The sequence below is a fragment of the Lissotriton vulgaris genome, chromosome 7 (genome assembly GCF_964263255.1).
Source record: "Lissotriton vulgaris chromosome 7, aLisVul1.2, whole genome shotgun sequence".
Taxonomy (NCBI): domain Eukaryota; kingdom Metazoa; phylum Chordata; class Amphibia; order Caudata; family Salamandridae; genus Lissotriton; species Lissotriton vulgaris.
This window is the reverse complement of record NC_141695.1, coordinates 486,983,755-487,005,486: the sequence shown is the minus strand read 5'-3', so window position 1 is coordinate 487,005,486 and position 21,732 is coordinate 486,983,755. Positions and strand designations below refer to the sequence as shown.

At 44.1% G+C, this 21,732-nt stretch overlaps 1 protein-coding gene across 2 annotated transcripts in view; it reads left to right on the top strand.

Moving 5' to 3' along the window:
- GAS7 (growth arrest specific 7) overlaps window positions 1-21,732 on the top strand; it is a 1,296,657-nt gene that overhangs the window by 1,138,700 nt on the left and 136,225 nt on the right. For both annotated transcript variants that reach the window (XM_086930551.1, XM_086930552.1), the window contains exon 11: window positions 3,846-3,969. In XM_086930551.1, coding sequence (XP_086786677.1) covers window positions 3,846-3,969 — 124 coding nt within the window. The remainder of the gene's footprint in view (window positions 1-3,845; window positions 3,970-21,732) is intronic.

Genomic DNA, 21,732 nt, shown 5'->3' with positions numbered 1-21,732 from the left:
TTTCTTGACATGTTGAGATTATTTTTAGGTAGCCTGATTGGCGATGGTAAAATCCGGGTAAAAATAAATAATGCTGCCCCCATATTGTATTTAACCACACTCTCTTGCTTGGCGCAATACAACGTCTCTGTCTTAATAGTTCAACAAGAAAGCAATTATTGGATGGGCCGGGGTACCCGGGGACATCCTCGATGCTTTGGGATCTGTGTGCCCTCTCAACAATAAACACTAGGGACAGAGATTTGCTAAAGTGGTCTTTCAACTTGTCAGTGATGTCGTTTTCCATATTGTCAATTGCGGTGGATTCTGGTCTGCACAAGATGCAAAGGTTGTTTCACCTTGAGCAGGTCTCAAGGTCTTCATTCTTGGCCTTGACGACAGCGAGGACTCTGTCCATCTTCAGTAGCTGTTCCTTTATTGTTGCCTGGGTGTCATTTATGTCAAAAACTCTGGTTTCCAGGTGGGCTATACGATCTTCGTGCTTATTGACTTGCTCATTGATTTTGTCTGTACAAAAGGGGGTGGTGATGGACGGAGCATCTGAACCAATCAAACACTCACACCCAGTCAAAAGATCTGGGTTTGATCCATCACCGTTCTTTAGCCCACTCTGCCACCCCGGTTCAGACATGGCTATATGCAAATCAGTCTGACCCTGTGCCTCATGGGAACAGTCCAGCCCGAACTGCCAAGCCATGCCTTCCCTGGACCGGTAACAAGCTTCCGAGGACCGGTTTCTGGCATTCCAGCCGTCTTCAGCCCGGCTTGCTTGAATCCAGTGGCAAAGTGAACAAGGGACTCACGTCTGAGCATACCCTGCCACACTTATGGCGGCCAAAGCGGTACAAAAGGTTTTGTCTTGGCATTGCACCATCAGGTCTAACTTGGTGTTGATTGTCTTGAGGCTGTAACATCTGCCAGGATCGACTTGACATTCTAATCCTGGTTCGGTTCTTTCAAGGGGTGGGTCCTAGGGTGGCATCTGCATTTGGTCTGTTCCTATTTGATGGGTAGTTTTGCATTCAAAGGATATTTTTGATTGGAGTGTGTCCTGCTTGCCCATTGTTGGCTGGCAGGCATCTGACTGCACTGATGTGACTATCAGGATGCTGCACTAGTGTCTGCCAGATAGTTCTCTGGTGCCCAGCAAATTTGGGTTCAGTTTATATTGTAGCACCCCGCCTTCCCCATAGTACATTAATTTAGGTAGCTGTATCTTGATTGCAGCAGAGAAGGGAGCAGTGGGGTATTGAGTTCCGGTAGTGGTCTACACAGCCGCTTGTATCTGAGGGCAGGCACGGTGTTAATCTTACACCGGCCTGCACAATGGATACGCAGCAGGGGGAGCTGGAGGATCGCCAGGTCTCAGTTTGGGGACAGCCACCCAGAATAGGGAGCCCTGGCCTTTCGCATAGTGCAGGGTCCGTGGGTAGCCCACTTATGTGGTGTGTCTTTGAGTGGCATCGGTCGGGAAGCAGCAGGGAAACCAGGCACCGGGCATCAGTTCACCAGCTATGGGGAGCACAGGATTGGTGCAGTTCAGGCCTCCTTTATGTAACTCCCAGGGGGGCTGGCCCCTCTGCAGCACAAGCAGGCCGCACACCCCCAGAAGCGCTTACTCTTGTCCCGTAGACAGAATCAGTTTGCCTGGCTCACCTGCAACCCCCGCCCCCACTGCTGCATCAGGTGTACCTCCTCCATTTGGCTACCGCAGATCCCTCAGCTGCCGTGGGAGAGGTTCAATACCGCTTCGCACTCTCCTCAGTTATTACGGGCGGGGTCAGGAACGGGCACTCACCAGCAGCATGGAAGGCGTGGCGTCTTGAATTACAGGCAGGTCAGTTTCTCATTTTCTGCCAGGCACAACCCAGCCGGCAGGGCTGCAATCCAGTCTTCAGGGCTCGAGCAGGCGCTCTTCACACAATGCATCAGTCCCAGTCGGGTCCTCAAGTTTACCGGTGGCAGCGGGAGTCAGGATCGTTGTCGCCCCCTTGCCGTGTGTCTTTTTGACCCAGCAATCAGCGTAGGTTGCCGAGGTGCGAAGCATCAACAAGATGGCTCCTCTCAGTCCTCTGAGGCCACCACAAGTCAGCAAAGGTACACGCCTCCGAGATAGGGTGAGTGCACCATCCTTTTTTATGCTCAGGCACCCAAAAAGATTCGGTGTTGAGGGCGAGCGGGCTGTGGATATTGAATGATAGTGTGTTCAGTCGGCAGAAACTCTCTATTGAGCAGCCATATTGCTGAGCGGCCAAGCTCCGACTCCCTCCCGACAGTATGGTTGAACACACAAATCCTCTCCTGCGGGCGCAGTGTCCCATTCATGCCAACTCTCAGATGAAAAACACAATTTAAATGGTCTAACTCCTCAGATCTGTATAGGTGTTAGAAAATCCTGCAGGTTTATAGAGGCATCGCTTATGGTTAAGTGCCCTCCCAGTACACTTGCGGATGGAACCTTCCGAAACCCTATTTAGAGCTAAATTGAAAACTCACCTTTTCCCGTAATAACTTCATGCTTTTACTTCCTTGTGTCTCCTCTCCTCTGGAATTTTTTGTTAGCAGTAAGCGCGGGGATACACAGTTTTGTGCAGCCAGGCGCTTTATAAATGTCTTATTATTATTATTATTATTATTATTAAGAATATTTGTTAGTAAACCAGTTTCGCATAACTTTGGTGCTGGAATGTGAACTGCTGAGAAAGTGTATAGGGTGAGCACTTATACATTGCAGTGCTTGCTACATTTACCACTGGGAACATTAGTGGTTTTCAATTTCCAACCCATGCAAGTAATCCTTGCCATAAATGAGTTTTAATAAGTCAGATTGGCACTTTAGCTAAATTTGTATGAACTGAGATTTCCAAAAATATCTTGGCAAACCCACTCAAGTAGATCAATAATAACCTATTTATGATTTGTAAGTCTAATGGGATGATCTCTTTGGTACAAAATTGAACATTTGAGAAATGGTTTCTAATATAGTGAGGTCTTCAAGTTTCAATAAAGACGTAAACAATCCAAAAAGTTGTAAAATTGTATTGGAAATTGGAAGCACGTCAGCAGATCATTTCACTGTAGCTACACCCAGCGCTGATTGCCAGCCTTCTCTATTGCTCACAAATTCCACTTTTTAGAAAGTGAGCAATGGCTGGAACATAGCAGTATAACTCACACAATCTGCCACCTGTGCTTGTTGGTCTGGAAGATATCTATTAAATCTCAACTTTATTTCCGGTTGTGGGAAATCTAAGGAATCAAATTGTGATACAAAAAAATAAGGTGTGCACTCTGCACAATACAGTATAACTGTGCTTGTGTGGCAGGACTAATAAAATATTGAGCTAGGACTTCTGGAAAGCATACTCAGTGCTATATTAAGTGTATCTTTTGTAGTTGGTCAACTAAGAGTGATAGTGTAGAGTCATCCTGTTGTAGCGTGAATGTATCTAATAAAGATGCGAATTTGAAACTACAACTTGCCATTTCACTTACAATGGTTTTAATAAGATTAAAAATAGTTAACAAACATTTTAAAATCACTTGGAGTTTTGGGAGTGCCATCTATTTAATGTGCTAGTTGGTCACTTGCAATGTTTATTTTGGTTCCGTAACTGAGAGCATGCTCTGTATCTAATGTTGTGCGTCATTAATAAAGGGAATGATTTGTGCTAGATACATTGAATTATGCATAGAAATCGATTTTAACGTGTCTAGGGACATTGATGGCATGTACAACATATAAAGGGAATCTTAATTTTTATAGTGTATGTATAGATAGTATGTACTAAAAGTGCTAATTCAATAAATAATATTCTTATCCAATGCACCTTTACATGTTCAAGGGACGGAAAGCACTGGCAGAGAGGCAAAAGGATTTAGAAGTTAAGACCCAACAACTGGAGATTAAACTGAGTAATAAAACTGAAGAAGACATAAAGAAAGCAAGAAGGAAGTCAACACAAGCAGGTATTGAAGCATTTTTTATTTTCTCACATTTATAATCTGCAGAATGTTTATCGATCAAAATATTTTTTTAATGGAACAAAATGTCCCTAAGGTGCAAAAAACAATACGAATATTGACAAATAGAGATACAATGATGTCTATGCCTAATATCCAAATGAAAAACTCTTTCCATATTTTAAGTCAAAATACAAGAAATTGCAATGGGAAAACAAACACAGGAGAAGGAATAAAAACTTTCACATCCATGCAATTTCCATGTGACATAAATGAGAGCACAATGGTAAAGTCACAAACTGTAAGTACCTATGCTCATATGTGCAAAGGAATTGTAACAGTAATTTGAGTCAAGGTCCTGTATTCAATGTTTCGATCTCTTACAAGGATATAGGGAACATCATCAGGACATATTACGAGATTATGCCCGAGATATAAAATAAAGTCTAGGTTCCGACCCTACTAAGGGAATTCAAAATCAGATTTTTGGAATTACTGAGAAGGGAAAGATTGAATTCATACTAACCCACAGTAAATCTGAATGAGCTTTTCTGGATCTCTTAATTAAAACCTCTGAGGGTGAACTATTCACATCAAGGTACCGCAAACCTACAAAGAGAAACACTCTCCTTTCTACACAAGCCATCACTCTAGAGCACTGAAGGACTCCTTACCATTTTCACAGTTCCTTCGTATTTACAGCAACTGTTCTTTCAAACAAGACTTCTTTCAGGAGGCCAACACTGGCCAGCAGATTGTGTGCAGGGGTTATCCACACAAACTAGTTAAACAATCTATGAAGAGCATGTTATTGCCCAAGGGAAGTACTTCTCACCCCCAAAACAAGAAATTGACAATGACTGCCTGATTTGTGTTGCAACTTTCTCTCCAATTTCAAACCAACTGAAAGAAATGTATCCTCAAGCACTGTCTTGCTTCGCCCTTCTGATAATATAGAGTTCCACAAATTCCACACTGACACTGTGACTCTAACACAGCGAAACAGGAGACATAAAACACAACAAAACCTAGAAAAGGGTTTTACTTTACAAAATGCAAAGACTCTCTTTTTAGAATAAGGCTTGGGCTTTTATTTATGCAATGCATTCTTACAGAAAGACTCCCCAGATGTCAAATGAACCACATTCAAATATATATAGAGATATATTTAAATGCAAGCTATAAAAACACACTTGATAAATGCATGGATAATATGAAATCCAAGCAGCAAATAATATGAGATAAAACTCAAAAAAATATACTGAACATCCTGCAATAGATCAGAAAGATATATATACAATAAATACATCAAACAATTACTATGGATGTGCACTCTAAGTCACTCACACATCACAAAGACAACACCTCAAATGACTACAGTCACTGGACGCATCACAATTGCACTAGTCAGAAAGAAATCACCATACCGGATCATTCACTCAACATCCTTGCCAACTCAAGCTGGAGGAGCCCCTTACAGCCAGGCAATGGACTCATTATCAGGACTGAAATCCAGATTATTGTGGCAATACGTTGCTAGACTTGGCCCTTTTTGGCTAAGGTTGCTTACACTTTTTGCCTTCCTCCTAGACCTTTTTCAGACATTATGTTTCTGAATTAGATGCTTTGGGCACTTTGCCACAGCTGATCAGTGTCAAGGTGCAAGTGCTCCCTGTACAAAGTGTTATAGTAATTGGTTGTCCATAATTGGTATGTTTGCCTTACTAGTAAAGTCGCTAGTAATGTGCACTATATGTGCCAGGGCTGGTAATGCAAATGCTACTAGTGGACCTGCAGCACTAATTGTGCCACCCACACAAGTAGCCCTAAGAAGAGATCTCAGGCCAGCCACTGCAGTGCCTGCACGCAGTTTGTTAACTGCCCTGTTGTCCTGGCAAGTGCACCCACTTGCCAGTCCCTACCTTCCCTTTTTATGCACATCAGACACCCCTATAGAAGGCCCAAGGTACCCCCCTGGGCAGGGTGCAGTGTATGTGAAAGTTAGGACATGTACTGATGTGTGTACCATATCATGACAGTGAAATACTGCCAAATTAGTTTTTAACTGTTGCAAGGCCATCCTGACCAAAGGTCAGAATGGGCAATGCTGTGCCCCATGTTTTCAGCATATCTTCCCATAGGCATTAGATGGAGAGATGGAGTTCAGTGTGCCAGAACTCTTTAGAAACCACACTTTTAGAAGTGGCTGGTTTCATGTCTTAAACCATCCTGTATGCCTCTGCCTGGTTGTGTATTGCCTGTCTGGGTTTTCATGTGACAGGGTCTGGGAAGTGTCCTGACCCCAGGGAGGATTATGTGATAGAGCAACAGGCTGACCTGCGTTTGATGTGGGGGGGACGAGAAGCCCCTTGGATGTGAAGAGGGCTGTGTTGCTGCCCTCAGAGGATGGCTCCACCTCCTGCTGAGCATCTGGGCCACAGACTCCGACTATCAAAGGAAGAGGGTGGTGTGCACTGGCACGAAGACACCCAGGTCTGGTTTGGACTGGGGTCAGAGCCACCTTAACACAAATACTTCAAAGGCATTTAGGGGTATAAATGTAAGAGCTGAAGCCCCTAAACTCAAGACTGAAATGTATACAGAAAAAAGGATTAAAACGACTTCATGATCAAGAGAAACCTCTGCCAAAGAAGAAAAGCTGAAGAGAAGGACTGCCCTCGCTGTGTGTTCTGGGGCTGGCCTGCAGTTTGCTGATTAGACTGAGTTGAGGACAAGTGACTTTGCTGTGTCCCCCTGCTTGAGAGGACTTTGCTGTGTGCTGTGTCCTGAGGTAACTTGTCACCAAGGGCCTGAGGAGAGCTGGTCCCCTGTTGTGGAAACTCAGGAACATAAAAGTTTCTAAGTGCGTCTCAGCAATGCTGTGTGCATGTGCTTTTTGCACGCCTGAGACTGCTGTGTGGTCCATGGTGCTGTTTACAAGGTGCAGTGTAAAACATCATCCACGCTGCTCCATTGCTGTTTTGTGGCCCGAGCCACCATCGTAACTGTGGCTATGAGTAAAGATCGCCGCCGCCGGCCCGAGCCGCAACGTGTTAAAGGCTTACTAAGGACCGTGTCTCAGCGATGCTGTGTGGGTGTGCTCTCTTCATGCCTGAGACTACCATGTGGTCCATGGTGCTGTTTATGCGGTGCCTGTGACTGCATTGCCCCTGCAGCGTTAAACATCGTCCAAGCTGCTGCATTTCTTTTTGTGGCCCGAGTCGTCAGCATAACTGAGGCTGTGAGGAAAGATTGCGGCCACCAGCCCGAGCAGCAGTGTGCTAAAGGATTAAAGGGATCGTGATCATTGTTCATCGAAAGGAATCTGCCCAAGATCATCAATGAAGGAGAAGACAGCATCTTAACTTGTCCGGCCACAGCGTTGCCTAGCAACAGAGCTACAATGTGATCGGGATTGCCCAGCAGGACTTCCAACGAGCAGGGAGAGAGAGTGAGGCAGCACATTCTCCCAGGTAAGTCTTGTACTCTGGCCGGGAGCCGCAAGCGTGTGTGGCCCCTGGAGGAGTGCAGGAGGAATACAGGAGAGCTCATATCTGTTTCCCACTGAACAGCATTAGACCGCTGAGTCCCCGAGTGGCCCGTACCTGCCAGCAGTACTGGGGCCGCTCCTTTAAGCTTACGACTGTTGTCTCTGCTATTGGAGCCTAGTGGTGCCCGAGTTCACCGCCCAGATTGGCCTACCGTATTATTCTTGCATTACGAACTGCCTAATTCTTGCATTACGAACCAAATTATTCTTACTTTACTAACTGCCTGATTCTTGCCTTACGAACTGCTTTATTCTTGCATTACGAACTGCCTCATTCTTGCATTATGAACCGCCTGATTCTTGCATTAAGGACTGTCTTATTACTACATTACGAACTGCGATCTCAGAGTGTGTCCCTCCATACCCTGACTAGAAGCAAGGGTCCCTATTTGGACTAAAGTACCTACCTCAGCCAAATAGAGACCCCTAGTTCTAATATACGTCTATTCCACAAGTGAACTCCCAAGCTGGCTGTCCACAACCCTCAGCTTGATAGTCCCAAAACACACTAGAACGTTCGACAGTCTTTCGATCGGCACCAAGGAAACATACTGGAACTAGCCAGTTTGAAGGCAAGCATTCCAAGGCAAGAAGGAGTTCCCACGTTTCCTCTTCATTCTCACATATGCCAGCCTTTACCTTGACAAAGCTTATGAAAGCCTTCCAGGGTACATTAAGCAATGTCTCACAAAACAGACCTTGAACGTGATTAACCCAAGCAACTTGCAAACACTCTGGGGTCCTGTCTGTGCACGCAGAAAAGCTCAAGCAAGGCTGAGTCAGAATTTAGGATGACATGAGGCCATGTCAAATCCAATAGTAAGAACCTCATCATTCTTCCCAATGTACAACATAATGCACATATGTGCACTATTGCTTATAGCATCACATACTTCATCTGTCAATGTAAAACACAGTGCACATTTGTGCACCACTGTTTATAGCATCACATACTTCATCTCTCAATGTACAACACAGTGCACATTTGTGCGTGACTGCTCATAGCACTGCACTTTGAGTCCAAAAAAGTACATTCCACACCTCTCTCTTCCTCATTCTTTCAAATGCACATCCCACACATTCTGTTTTTGGCTAGGCTGTTCTGCTGCGACATCTCCCACTTCAAAACTACGAGTCAAAAAGAGAAACAAGGTATAAGCAGCACATTGTACATTCAAGTTAGGGTCAAATAACACACCAAAGTCAATTAAAATGATGGTAGTCAAATGTCATCACTTGGTGTCAGACCACAAGAGTGCCTCTAGCACTACAAACACTGGCCTGTCTTCAACACTAGAAACTTTCTCCCCAATTTCAAACAAACTGAAAAAATTTATTCTCAAACACTGGCCAGTCGTCAACGCTGGTAATCTCAATTTTGAATGTCCTCTTTTAACATTCCGCAAGAGCAGAAATATCAAAGACCATTTAGTCAGAGCCAGACTACAACCTAAAAAGACATACCAAAGCCTGTCTGTTTTATGAGGCTTGACCTCACTAGTGGGACACTCCAAACGTGGTAATTGCACTGTTTGTCAATTTACAAATGAAACTAAAGAATGTGTTCATGGTAACATCAGAATTGCTTCGAACAAGTTTTCTAATTGTAATACTATGAACGTTGTTTATGCAATTACCTGTCCATGCAGCAAAATCTAAATTGGGCAACACAGAAGGTCCACATCCACATATGCCAACACAGGGGTCGTCTACGTTGCAAAGTGTCCAAGGCGCCTCTGGTCGAACACTACACAGAAGGAGGACACACTGAAAATTACCTTTAATGACCGTGATTACCGTGGTAAAACCCTCTCCAGGAGGCACTGACATAATTTCAATACTTAAAAAGGAGGAACTCAAATCGATACTGCACGCAAACAGTCTGCAAACTGGACTCAACCGGATGGAGCATTGGACTGCCTCTGTCTGAACCCTTCACCGGAAGACTGTGTGATGCCGGTGTCACATTTGCTTTTAAGACCAATGTAATATTTTTAGACAATAACAACTTGTATACCACTGTTGGTGCTCACAGAAAGTGTTGTATAGATGTACTACTGTTTTGAAACACATTGGGTTGTCTGAAATTACCCTCCTCATTTATTGAATGTTATGCAAGATAACTGCATATTTTGTTTTGTCATTACAACTTCTTTTGATTTTGATTTTATACCACTTGTATATCTCATGGTCCCCATGATGACTTCACTTTATCTGTGCTCTCTCACAATCTGACCATACAGTTCAGACTTCTCCAATGCGCTATTTGGTCATGGTTTGGCTTTTTTTTTGCCTCCGGTGTAACTGGATATCCCGATTACAAATGGGGGTGCTTACCTAATTTATTATTTAATTTTATCTGGGTTCTATAACTCACTGTTGTGCATCAGTATTGCGTAGTACCACCCCTCATTTGCTAATTCATTGTGACTGGCCATGTGAGGTCTCTAGGTTGTATCCTTACATATTTGTTCTTGGGTTATTCTTTTGTTTTTTATTTTTCCATTCAGTTTGATGTCCATGTTAAACAGTGGCTCCCTGTGTTCAGAATCCTTCTCCATATTATGAACTTGTTTAACTCCTAAATATCATATGTTTTCAGTTGCGGTACCTTTCCATTACATGGCCGCCATAAGAGTGATTGTTGTTTCACTACCCAATATTATCCATATAGTAATTTATGATTTGTCTCTTAAATATATCATCCTATTTGGGGCAAAATACTAGTAAGTCTACCTCTCCTGTCTCTATAAAGTTCACTCCACCTCTTACTTTTTTCTGGACTCACTAGCCTTCACATGCAGCACCAACTAATGAGGTGTGCCTCATACTCGCACTAGTGCTTTCTCTGTTTTTCCTGACATGTCCGTCATTGAGCACGCCCCCTTGCGCAGACACATGCCCATTCAGTGCATTTGTTACTGGCCACTGTGCGCTTGCTTGCTTGCTTCCGGCCTTGGTTCATTGCTGTCACATTTACGACTCCGGTAAGCAGTGTGCAGGATTTCCCATGATGTTCACCTTGATTCTGCAATATTTTGTCTTTTGCCCCTGTAATTATTGCTTTAAGCAGCATTATTTGTCCGCTCGGAGTTCATTATTTAAAAGGTAATTGTGCCACACTCACTTATGGAGCCAGTGAACTGCCCGATAGTCATTCCCCCAGTGGCGGTAAATACTTTCTCTGTATTGTTTTGTCTCATCATGCTCCTTGGATGTGTTAATAATGGTGCATTAACGCGAAATTCGGGCATTGAGCACAGGTTACATTCTCCTTGTATATGGTTTTTTAAGAGTCTCAGATTTGTTTTGTTTTTTCCCTACTACTTGGCATCATCATCCTCACTGGTCTTAGTAAGTCCTACCATACTTTCTTTTTTCTTCTTCCGCCGTCCAGTTGTATTGATTGGAGTCCTTCTGTGTGCACCCTTATTGTACCTCATTTTGGATTTCTGCACAGTATTGTAGCACTGGAGTACAATGTTGTGGTTTCTACAAGGTTTGTTGCTGTGCTACTCCTCATATTGTTTTTTTTCACTCACAGGTAATTGAGCCACACATCTATGTGTGCATGTCTCCGAGCATCCCTTGCCATCACATCAGTTATTATATTTGAGCAACACACATAATTGCACCTGGACGCATGTGCATCGTTAGACGGCTGAGTTCACTTTTCTTCTTCATTACACGACATCTAAAGGCTTATTTTTTCATTTTTCCCCCTCCCTATCTTTTTCTTTGTTCTCTCTATCTCCTAAGCATGCATTGGGCTACATAAATAGTAACCCCTATTTGTATCTCGGGCAAAATACCTTATGTCCTGATGATGATATTCTAAGTTGGCAGGGTATGCCCAGACGTGGGTCCCTTGTTCACTTTGCCATTGGATTCAAGCTAGCCTGGCTGGTGATGGCTGATTAGCCAGAAACTGGTCCCAGGATGCTTGTTTCCGGTCCAGGGAAGAGATGGCTTGGCAGTTCGGGCTGGACTGTTCCCATGAGGCACAGGGTCAGACTGATTTGCATATGGCCATGTCTGAACTGGGGTGACGGAGTGAGCTAAAGAATGATGATGGATTAAACCCAGATCAGTTGACTGAGGGTGAGTGCTTGCAATGTTCAACACTCCGTCCATCATCACCTTTGGTTTTGCTTTTTTCACCCTAAGTTGGCAGGGTATGCCTAGACGTGGGTCCCTTGCTCACTTTGCCACTGGATTCAAACTAGCCTGGGTGATGACGTCCATCATCCCCTTTGGTTTTGCTCTGATAATGATCCCTACATCCTTGCAAGGGATTGAAACATCGTAAACTACAGTACCTTGACTCAAATTACTGTTACTATTAATTTACACATATGAGCATAGGTTTGTGACTTTAATGTTGTGTTCTCATTAATGTCCCATGAACAATGCCTGGTTGTAGACGTTTTTATGCCTTCTTCTGTGTTGTTTTCCCACTGTATTGTATGGTATTTTGACTAAATAAATGCAAAGATTTTTGCATTTGAAAATTAGGCATAGACATGATTGTATCTCTGTGTCAATAGCTTTATTATTTTTTTGCACTTGAGGGACCCTTTGTTCCTTTAAAAATACTTAGACCCCTGGTCCCTCATTACCCATGGGGTTCCATTGTTCTTGATCAATATAGATGTAAATGAGCAGCAAATTATCAAAGGAAGTTCACATTGTTAAATCTTATTTTATTTATTTGAGGAGGGAGTCTGGTTTTGATATACATGTCTTCAGTGTTTTTAGGTTGGACCTTTACGTTATGTGTTTTGTTTATTGGAGTGGATTAATAGCTGTTCCTAAATTGCTCATTCAAAACAAATTCGATATTTTGTGGACTTATTGACTTGTTAGATCAATTTCACACCTTTTGTGGGTTGATTTATATGATGTGTTTATCGGAGTTGATTAACACCTATTCTTCAGTTGCTCATTTAAAACAGACTTTGACTTAGTTTCACGTCACCAGGCCCGACTGGCCATAGCGGGCACCGGGCAATCCCCCGGTGCGCCGCATGGGTAGCTGCAAAATCGGCCCTGTAACAAAATCGGCTGAAAACCGGCATTGACAAAGTGCTCGGACCCCCCCCCCCCCCCCCCCCTGAGTGGGGGCCAGCCGAGCACTTTGCCAGGGCCGGTTGTGGTTCCCAGTCCGGCCCTGCACGTCACCCCTCTGTTAGCCTTCACCCCTTCTTTAATTTCAATGCATTTATTGGAATTCTTTCGTTTTTTGCCTAAAAAACGTATTCAGTTAAACACTAAAAGATTGTCGTATTTCTATTCCAGAATAACAAAATAACAAAAAACCTGGCAATGGGAAGTTTTAGGCTGACTTGGCTGCCTGAGCATTGAAACCGCAGGACATCCCTTCCTGGACACTATGGTCTAGGGAGGAATACATATGCCACCAAATATTTGAAGCACTTTGTATTTCTAAGACAATGTGGTGAATGATCTAATGCCCTGAGTTTATTTCTGTACTGGTACAGATAATACAAAGGTTTCCTAGGACTCTGTCATACTTTTGGTGTTCAGATTTTGGGAAAACCAACTGGAATCAGAGATTCCAGCCCCTATTTGTCCCCACAAAGCCTACTTTAAACGGGCCTCAGGATATGTCAAGACATATGAACTGGTAATCTGATATTCAGTCAGCCAGTCAAAGTACTTTATTCGGCTCTATTTGAGCCATAAACGTATGCACACAATCTAATTCATTTACACCCAATTACATATAAAATTCATAAATACATTAATAATACTTTCATTAAAAACAGAGTAAACATTGGTATACATTTAATGTTTACTACGTATCATAAGTACTGTTAAAACCTAATTTAAATCAGCATATATAGTATTCCTGTTATCTAAGGTTAGTAAGTAAGCCTGGGCTGTCACATGATTCCTAACCTGATATTCATTCCGCCTTTTATATTCAGCTTTGAGATCAGCAGTGGCTTACAATGCACTAAATCTATTGATTACCAGATTTTTTTTTCAAAGAGTTTAAGTGCCTTCATTAACTCTTCAATCGAATTCCTAGTATATTTTAATATAACAATAATGGTGTGCACATATAACATAATCGTAATACAACAGTTCTCAGGGGCCTCTTCTGACATGGACAGGTTCAGGGCAGGGAGTTGGAGTTTTTGAAACCGGTATCCTTTCAGGATGTTTTAGCCCTTTGGTAGTCTGCTGGCAGCTCTTTTAAACATTTCCCTGTCCTCTCATCCTGTCCTGGACTGTTCTGTGAATAATGGCATAATGGCATCGATGGCCTGGTAATCTTGCTGTGATCCATTGTTTGTTGCAAGATAACTCTTGCCCTGCATCTGTGGCAGATGGAAGCTGATGAGCAGAATTCACACTTTTGTGCTGAGATTGGTTCTACTCACTACAGACAAAACAAAGAAATAAAATAAGTTCTTCTGCCCTACTGGTGGTCTCTGCGGCTTACTAGTCAAGCCCTGGACTGTCCTAACACCAGACCCGGTCACTAAATTTACACTGGAAGATAGAAAAACCGTAGCTATTAAAAAGTAAGCTTTTTTATGCAAGTTCTGAAACAAATTGCTGGTTATGTGATTAGGCGGTATATACTATCTTTCAGCGTAAATAATTCTTAAGTGCCCCTTTGTTGCACACATGCTAAGGAAAGGTATTCACCTTCGGCTGTATTTCTCATGAAATTGATATTTGCAATACTGTATTTTCTGTTGACTTTGTGGACTGGTGTTCGTTATGAGATATCGAGATATCTTTAGCAAGGATTATAGTCTTGGCTCAAACACCAGGAATTCAGTTATCTCAGTTAAATCAAAGCTATGAGATATGTGGACTTTTAAAACGTATCCAGTCAGCGAATGATAAAAGGTCGTAGTAGTTGCCCTCCTGCGCTTGGTGGTAGCTCACTAATGAACACTGATTTAGTTATCAAAGACCAATTTCTTCCTGATACCCTTCAATCCTACACAATGGAGGTAATTTCGGAAAGTGGGCAGTTTTCAGAGAACTTCAATGCATAATTTCTTTGAAGTGCATATTGAATGTCTCGCTGTTTAGTAAAGAGGGGAAAAAGATGGTTTGTTTCAAGGGAAATGGCACTGTGCTAGAACATAATGTCCAGAGCAGTGGTGGCTGGTAATATCGCCAGAGAGGGGAAAGGGGGTGGAGTGTGCACTCGTACCTCACTCACACCACCCATTCATTCGCACACACACACCCATTCACATCACTCACTAACACATACACATACATTCATATATACATGCACAAATAACAAAAAAAAAAAAACGTACCTCTTCAGCAGCTTTCCGACAGGGAAGCGGTATTTTTTTTGCTTCGGCCTTTCTCTCCTAGGCAACAACTGAATACATATTGTCACGGAATGCGACCTGGATTCCCAACAAATCCTTTTTCAACATCATTATCCGTACCAAGCCTGAAGATTAGACCACATCATTTTCGGTTAAATACAATACCAGAGCATGCATCCGGACAGGGTTATCTCACAGTGCTAACATCAGTTACCCCCACCGCATGCCCCTATCCCATAATATTGAACCTCTATCTCTTCTCCATCCACCAGCAGCTGAGCCCCTTCTATCTGCCTCCCAGCCGGCACTCCAGCCCATTTACCAATGGAGCGTCCGCAGAGACGGACTTCTTTTTCCACATTCCCCTCAGATCCGGACCTGTCAATCATAAGAACAATCCTTCAGTCATATATCTGTCCCCTCAAAGTATAACATATCCGCACAAGCAGTCGCTCTTCTTTGCCTCAACGGTGTCCCGTTTCCCCAAACCTTTATTCAACCCCTCCATGGCTTCTGGAAACAGGGCCGGCTTTAGGGCAGTGCGACTGGTGCGATTGCACTGGGCGCTGCCTGTGCAGTGGGGCGCTGTGACCTCGGGGGAGGGGGGGGGCGCTGTGTTTAGCAATATCTTATGATGGGAGAGTTAAGGGGTTACTTTGCAGGTGGTAGGCAGAGAATCCTCGTCATGGGATGTGGGGGTGCCAAAAGTGATTGTCGCACTGGGTGCCATCAGCGCTAAAGCCGGCCCTTTCCGGAAAGAATGTGTGCTAAATTCCTCCCTCTTCAGGCCTTCTTGTGTCAGGCATAACTCCAACCGCTCCAGTACTTGCCATGCAGTCACCATGATCCCATCGCAGTACCGGAACAATGGACCCCTCCAACTCCTCCTATTACTAATCCTTCATTCTATTGCCCACATCTGGCATATATCCAAACCCAGTTTGGCCTTCATAAATCCTGACTTGACTTTTCCTTTGTGATCTGTCTCCTTTTCAGTGTCACCCACACTTCACTGTCCTGTATCTAGTCGTCTTCCCATTATAAACTTCTGAAAGATTTGGCCCCTACCCCCTCTAACACCCAGTGCCTCAAAAAACACGAGCAAAAACACAGCTGTAAACATGCAGAATTCCCAGGTGGAAGTGCATGAGAATCTTGCCTGTTCCACCACTTCTTCCAAAATCTCCTCTGTAATTCACCGCCTCCCAGCCATCTTGTTTTCTTGTTCCCTCAACCATCCATCCGATAATTTTTTCCCCAACTCCCCTTTTTCTGTTCTTAGCCCTAAAGCCATTTTCAATAAAATGCTATGCCCACCAGTTTTCCTATAATCATTTCCTGTGAAAACCCTTTTATCAATCAACCTGTGCACAAATCTCACTGCGTCCTTCTTCTGGGCTCATTTTTATCGCTCACATTTTCACTAGCACTGATCTCCATCAGTTGTCTCATATTTTGAACAAGCATTTTGGCTGAGATCATCAGGAGTAGGAGGTCAAGTATTTAATCTTGTTAGCCTTTGAGCAACACTGGCTACGTTGAATCTACTCTTGTAGATTTCCAGATGACGAGGCTCCGCCAAATGGGTGGGCTGATGGAAATCACACTCATGCCAAACGCTGGGCAAACTATTTGAACCTGGTGAGCATTTTTCTTCGGAGCATTCAGAGGTTTATTTGTCTTATTTATAGACTGACTATCTCCCTGTAGTTGTTCACCTGGTAAATTAGCCAGAAGTGTTTCCCTTAACCTTAAAAAATGTTGCCACCTCATCCGCCTCCAGTGCCAACCCACAGAAACTCTCCCACTGGGAACGAGACAGTGTAGTGCCAACCCACAGAAACTCTCCCACTGGGAACGAGACAGTGTATCAGCCAACTGGTTCTCGTACAATGGGATATATCTTGCTCTGAACAGTAGGCTCCATGGTAAAATACAGCATAACAAATTCCCTCAATAGACTGAGCACATTTTGGTCCTTTGTGATTGGTGTGCACTACTACTTGGTTGACAACTCTGAATATCACTTACTTATCTTGCAGTCCACTTCCCTACAGTCTTATTCGCCACCATTACTGAAAGAATTCCTGGAAGGCAAGACTGTATAATTTCTTCTGCCACGCCTCTCGCTATGCTTTCATCCACCACTGCCTTTCCAACATTATCCAAATCGGACGTTTCCTGGCTCGTCTAACTGTAGTGTCCGAGTCAGTGTGTCGTCATGCTGCCATACTATGAATGTCATGGAAAATTCTCTGCTACGTCTGCAAGTCCTTCAGAACTCTGTCATTCCAATCTGGTGACTTTGGGGCTTCCTTCATTGCAAAAGCTAGCTGACTACTGGAGGCCCTTTCCAGGAACACCACCCTGCAAGCAAAGTTTAGGTGCCTCAGTAAGTGTTGATTAAAGCACCTCTCACACCTCTTTTTAGGTCTGCCTATGCAGCGCGCATGCACTGCTTAAGAAAAGACCTTTAGAAATTGATTCAGTTTTGCTGCCAAAAACTTCACGCATTGCATTGCTTTGAACCTCTCTGCAGGAATTGCCATTACCTGTTGATTCTACAATATTTCAGAGAGTGACATCACTCCCCTAACCACACTGATGTTACTGGAGGCTGTGACGACACTGGTGGCGATGATGTAACATTCAGCTTGTGATACCACTGCCATGTTACAATGGACGGATTCCCTCATGCAACACAGTGATTTCCTGGTCACAACAGATGTTCAAGCAGACAGTGATGCCACTGTTGATGATACCATTACAAAATGGTGCCTCTGAAGATATTAATCCTATGAGAGACAGCTGTGCCATTGCCATCAGTGATAGCACACTTCATGCAAGAACATTACTGTAGGCGATGACTTCACTGAAGAGAGTTATGCTACTACAGGAAGTGATGCCAATACAGGCAGGATCATCGCTATGTATGAGGAAGTCACTGAAGACGTAATGTGATGACTACATGTAAGGCGTCCATATGAACGCTCATGATACTGCTACAGACACTGCAGGCAACAATGACACCGAAAGTGACATCACTATAGACACTGTAATGACGCTACATACAATTATATCTCTGTTCATACTAAAGGTACTGCAAAAAGCGGTGCCAAAAATGTAGGTAATAAAGTCACAACATACCCTTATGTCACAACAGATACTAAACAAACAGTAGAGTGATGTCACTTAAGTCAGTTATGTCTCTACAGGACAAGCTGTCATATAAACGCTGTCACAGCAGACATTGATACTGCCACAGACACTGCAGACATCGTGTCTCTGAAGACAATGACATCACTGTAGGTTGTGTTGCTACGTACGTACACTTATGCCACCGCAGACCTGCGGACACCGCAGTGACGTTGGATCAACTTCCACCCCACTGCCCGGATAATTGCATGCCGCACCTGCAGGTGCCTGCACTCCGCTTACTGCTCCTCCCTCTACAGCTTACATTCTCATAATCGCTGCAGGTATGCAGCATGAAGAGATGTTATTTTGTACAACACCTGTGGTAAAACTGATGACATAGGGATGAGTGAATTTTTCAGTGCGAGTCCAGGCCACAAACAGGATATACGGTACGCCACCCTCCGTCGAGAGAGACATCCGTAATCCTGTTTTTAATTTTCCGTTTGGATGAGCAGCAGCAAAGCTGTTACCAAATACTTGTTTGTGATTGTAGCCTGTCCTTGTTTAATTCCAAATCAAGCCATGTCTCCTGCCCCAGCTTTATGGACACAAGGCTCAGGTGCCGCCATTCAAATTGAGTAGGTCATTGCTGTGCTCCCAAACCGACATCAAGTCCCAGTCCCCTAGCCTCTCAACATGCCCAGATATAACAACAAGCATTGGCATAGCCAATATGTCTCACCTTTGGGACCTGCTGCATAACTAAATACTTATAAGGTCCCAAAAGCGAGACCTATTGGCTATGCCAATGCTTGTTGCCTAATGCCTGCACTAACAGATCCTGTATGCACTAAATTTGTCTGTCGGCAAGAAAGAGCCTTTATCACAGAGTCACGCTCTGTGATGAAGTACATAATGTTGGAGTGACCTTTGGCTTTCTTTTGTGCCAAAGGAAAACTCAAGTGTTTTGTCACTTCCTTGAAATTCACCGTCAGTCTAACACACACTCCTTTCGTCTCCTTCAACTCTACCATTAGAATATCATTGAGGTAGTGCAGCGCATATTCTGCTGATATAAATGTGTACCTGGAAGTTTATTTTTAGCAATTATATGCATTTCCGTTGGACCATTAACAATTGGAATACAGAGTGAATATTAGTTTCAGCTACTTTAGTTCCAGCCCTGCACTTCTGCACCATCCGTACTGCCTCATCTAAATTTGGATATGCCACTGAGCACTACCTTTGATCATTATGATCATTAATGTACAGCCCTTCCGATCACAATAGGTGGTGTATCAGTCTGTAGTCTCCTTCTGACTTTTTAGGTACAAACCATATCTGTGAAATGAATGTCATCTGACAGAGGGGCTGTAAAAAGACCTGCCAACCTACACCCTAGAATTCTTTAGTCAGTTTGTTCTGTATGGTCTGCTCTCTCCCTTGACATGTTTTAAAGTTCCTGTTCATCTCCCCACCCTAGTGCCCATGTAAGGGACTCCAATACCCCCAGTAAAACCCTTCTCCAAGTAACCTGGTACCGCTCAGTCCAGATTCAACCTCAGCTATGGTTTTAGCACATGCACTTTAACACTTCCAAGCCCCATCCCCCTTCCCTCCCTCCCCGTCGTCTCGTATTGTCCCCTGGACAGTGCAGTATTGGGTGTCTGCTGTTACCGTTTTTACATTCATGTCTGGACTTGCAGGGGTACTGGTAACAATCTTCCTTATGTTATTTCCACCTGGTGTCAAATAAGCCCAGCCATCATTCCTCAACACCCTGGTAAATGCTGTGTGGTGAGTGGAACCCCTCTCGGTGTGTGCAGAGTCACCTGCCTTGGGGGAGTCATTAGTTACAATCATAATTCATTATGTTTTTACCCCATGCCTTGTAAGGGTGCACACACCTCTATCTTATGGGACTTGAACTCCACATTATATCTCATCCAGGCCAGGACCCCAAATCGCACACAGGCCAATCTAATCACATCTATGTATTTGAATAATCCAACACTTGCCTCAGGCATCTTTTCACAGAGATAGTAAGCGCCTCTGTCTACTCTGTCTAGGTGTTTCTCCGCACTCATGGACATTTTGCCAATTCATTTTCCTCTGCTTTTGTTGCTGCGTGCACCTCTTCTCCCAGTGTAACAACTCAAAGCTTTCCACATACTATTTTGCCCAGATCTTGTCTTTCATGCCCAAGCCTCACTCACTTCCATCTATGGGAGCCCTTCACTATGTCTCCTGTGTCTGCCTTCCCTTTGTCTTCTTTGCCTCTGACCTGCCCCGTGCCCTTACTTGTCTCAACATTATCGCCACCATCCATCCCTGTGTCTCAGTCATCCCTTATCTTGTCACCCCCTCTTATTCACTTACTCATCCCTCTTGCTTCATCTTGCCCATAGCGTCCTGTTTGGAACCTCCTTTCCTTGTGCCTGTCCACCTTTTCTTTTAGATAGCTCTCATATGATTCAAACAAGCCTTCAGAAAGCTGGACCACCCCATGCCTGCTTGCTTTTCCTTTTCTGCTCCCCCATTCATTCTCACCTCTTCAATACTCCCACCATGGTCGACACGCTCCTCTTAGTCACAGCATTGTACTCCAGGGCCTTTTTCTACCGCTCTATTGCAATCCATCTGCGCTGCCCCTGGCAACTCTCACTTATTTCTAAATGTTTCCCTGGCCTGTCTTTGTGGGCTGCTCTCTCTTGCCTTGTGCCTGGCGAGCACTCTTGTTTCCAGAACCCCTTTCTTCTTCACCCTTTTCTGCATCGGCCACCTTCTCCTGTCCTGCTTTTTTTCTCCGACGTTGATGTTAGTTCTTTCTCGCTCCTTGTTCCTACTCACTCCACTCTGTTGATTTCCCATCGTCTTGTTCCAAGGACACCCTCTATTGTCCTTCCATCACTTGCTATGCCACAGAACATGAAAATGTACCTTGCTGTCTCCTCACTGCCCAGCTGCCCATCCTCTCATTCTCCCTAATACCAGGCATGTGCAATACCACTACCACTGACTGTATCACTCTTCTGTACCTGCCTCTTCATATTACCCTCGCCACCTTTGCCCTGTGCATAAGAGATCTGAATATGTGTCTCAAGGCAAATGATCTTCTTAAGGTGGAGTGTGCTCGGTCCTCCTCCACCTTCTCTTGCACCTACTAGCCAGCTACCAAGTAACAACTAAGTTTACTCCTCGCGCGGGGTGTCTCGCGCCTGAAGCTCTGCCCTTTGCACTGGAATCCTTGACTGTTGGTACAACTAGACACCCACAATGCCCAAGCCTGTGCCTAGGGGAGCCTTTGTTCCAGATGCATGGACTCCAATCTTCTCTGTGATTTGTGCTAACCATCGACCGCCACAATCCATCTTTCGAGTGTGCACACTTCTCATTATGTGATCCTCTCCTTCTAAGAAGAGCTTTCCCAGATTGGCCCTACAGGGCCCTGGGGGTCTGCGGTCATCCCGTGTTTTATGCACTCCCAACTGGGCCAAATGTATATTCTTTCTGTATATCTGTAACTGCTGGTGCCCTCTCCACCATCCCTATGACCTTGTACACCGCCTTACATCTCATCCACGAGCAGGCACCAAGCTATCAAACTATGAGCTATTTGATGGGAAGGTCTGCCCTTCCTGGACCGTCCACTGGAAAGTGACTTCCCTGGTGATACTTCTTCAGCCCTGGTAGTTTTTGTTCAGGCCCATCTATTTTTTCTAAAGTGGACCCCAAGATACCCTGAGGTCC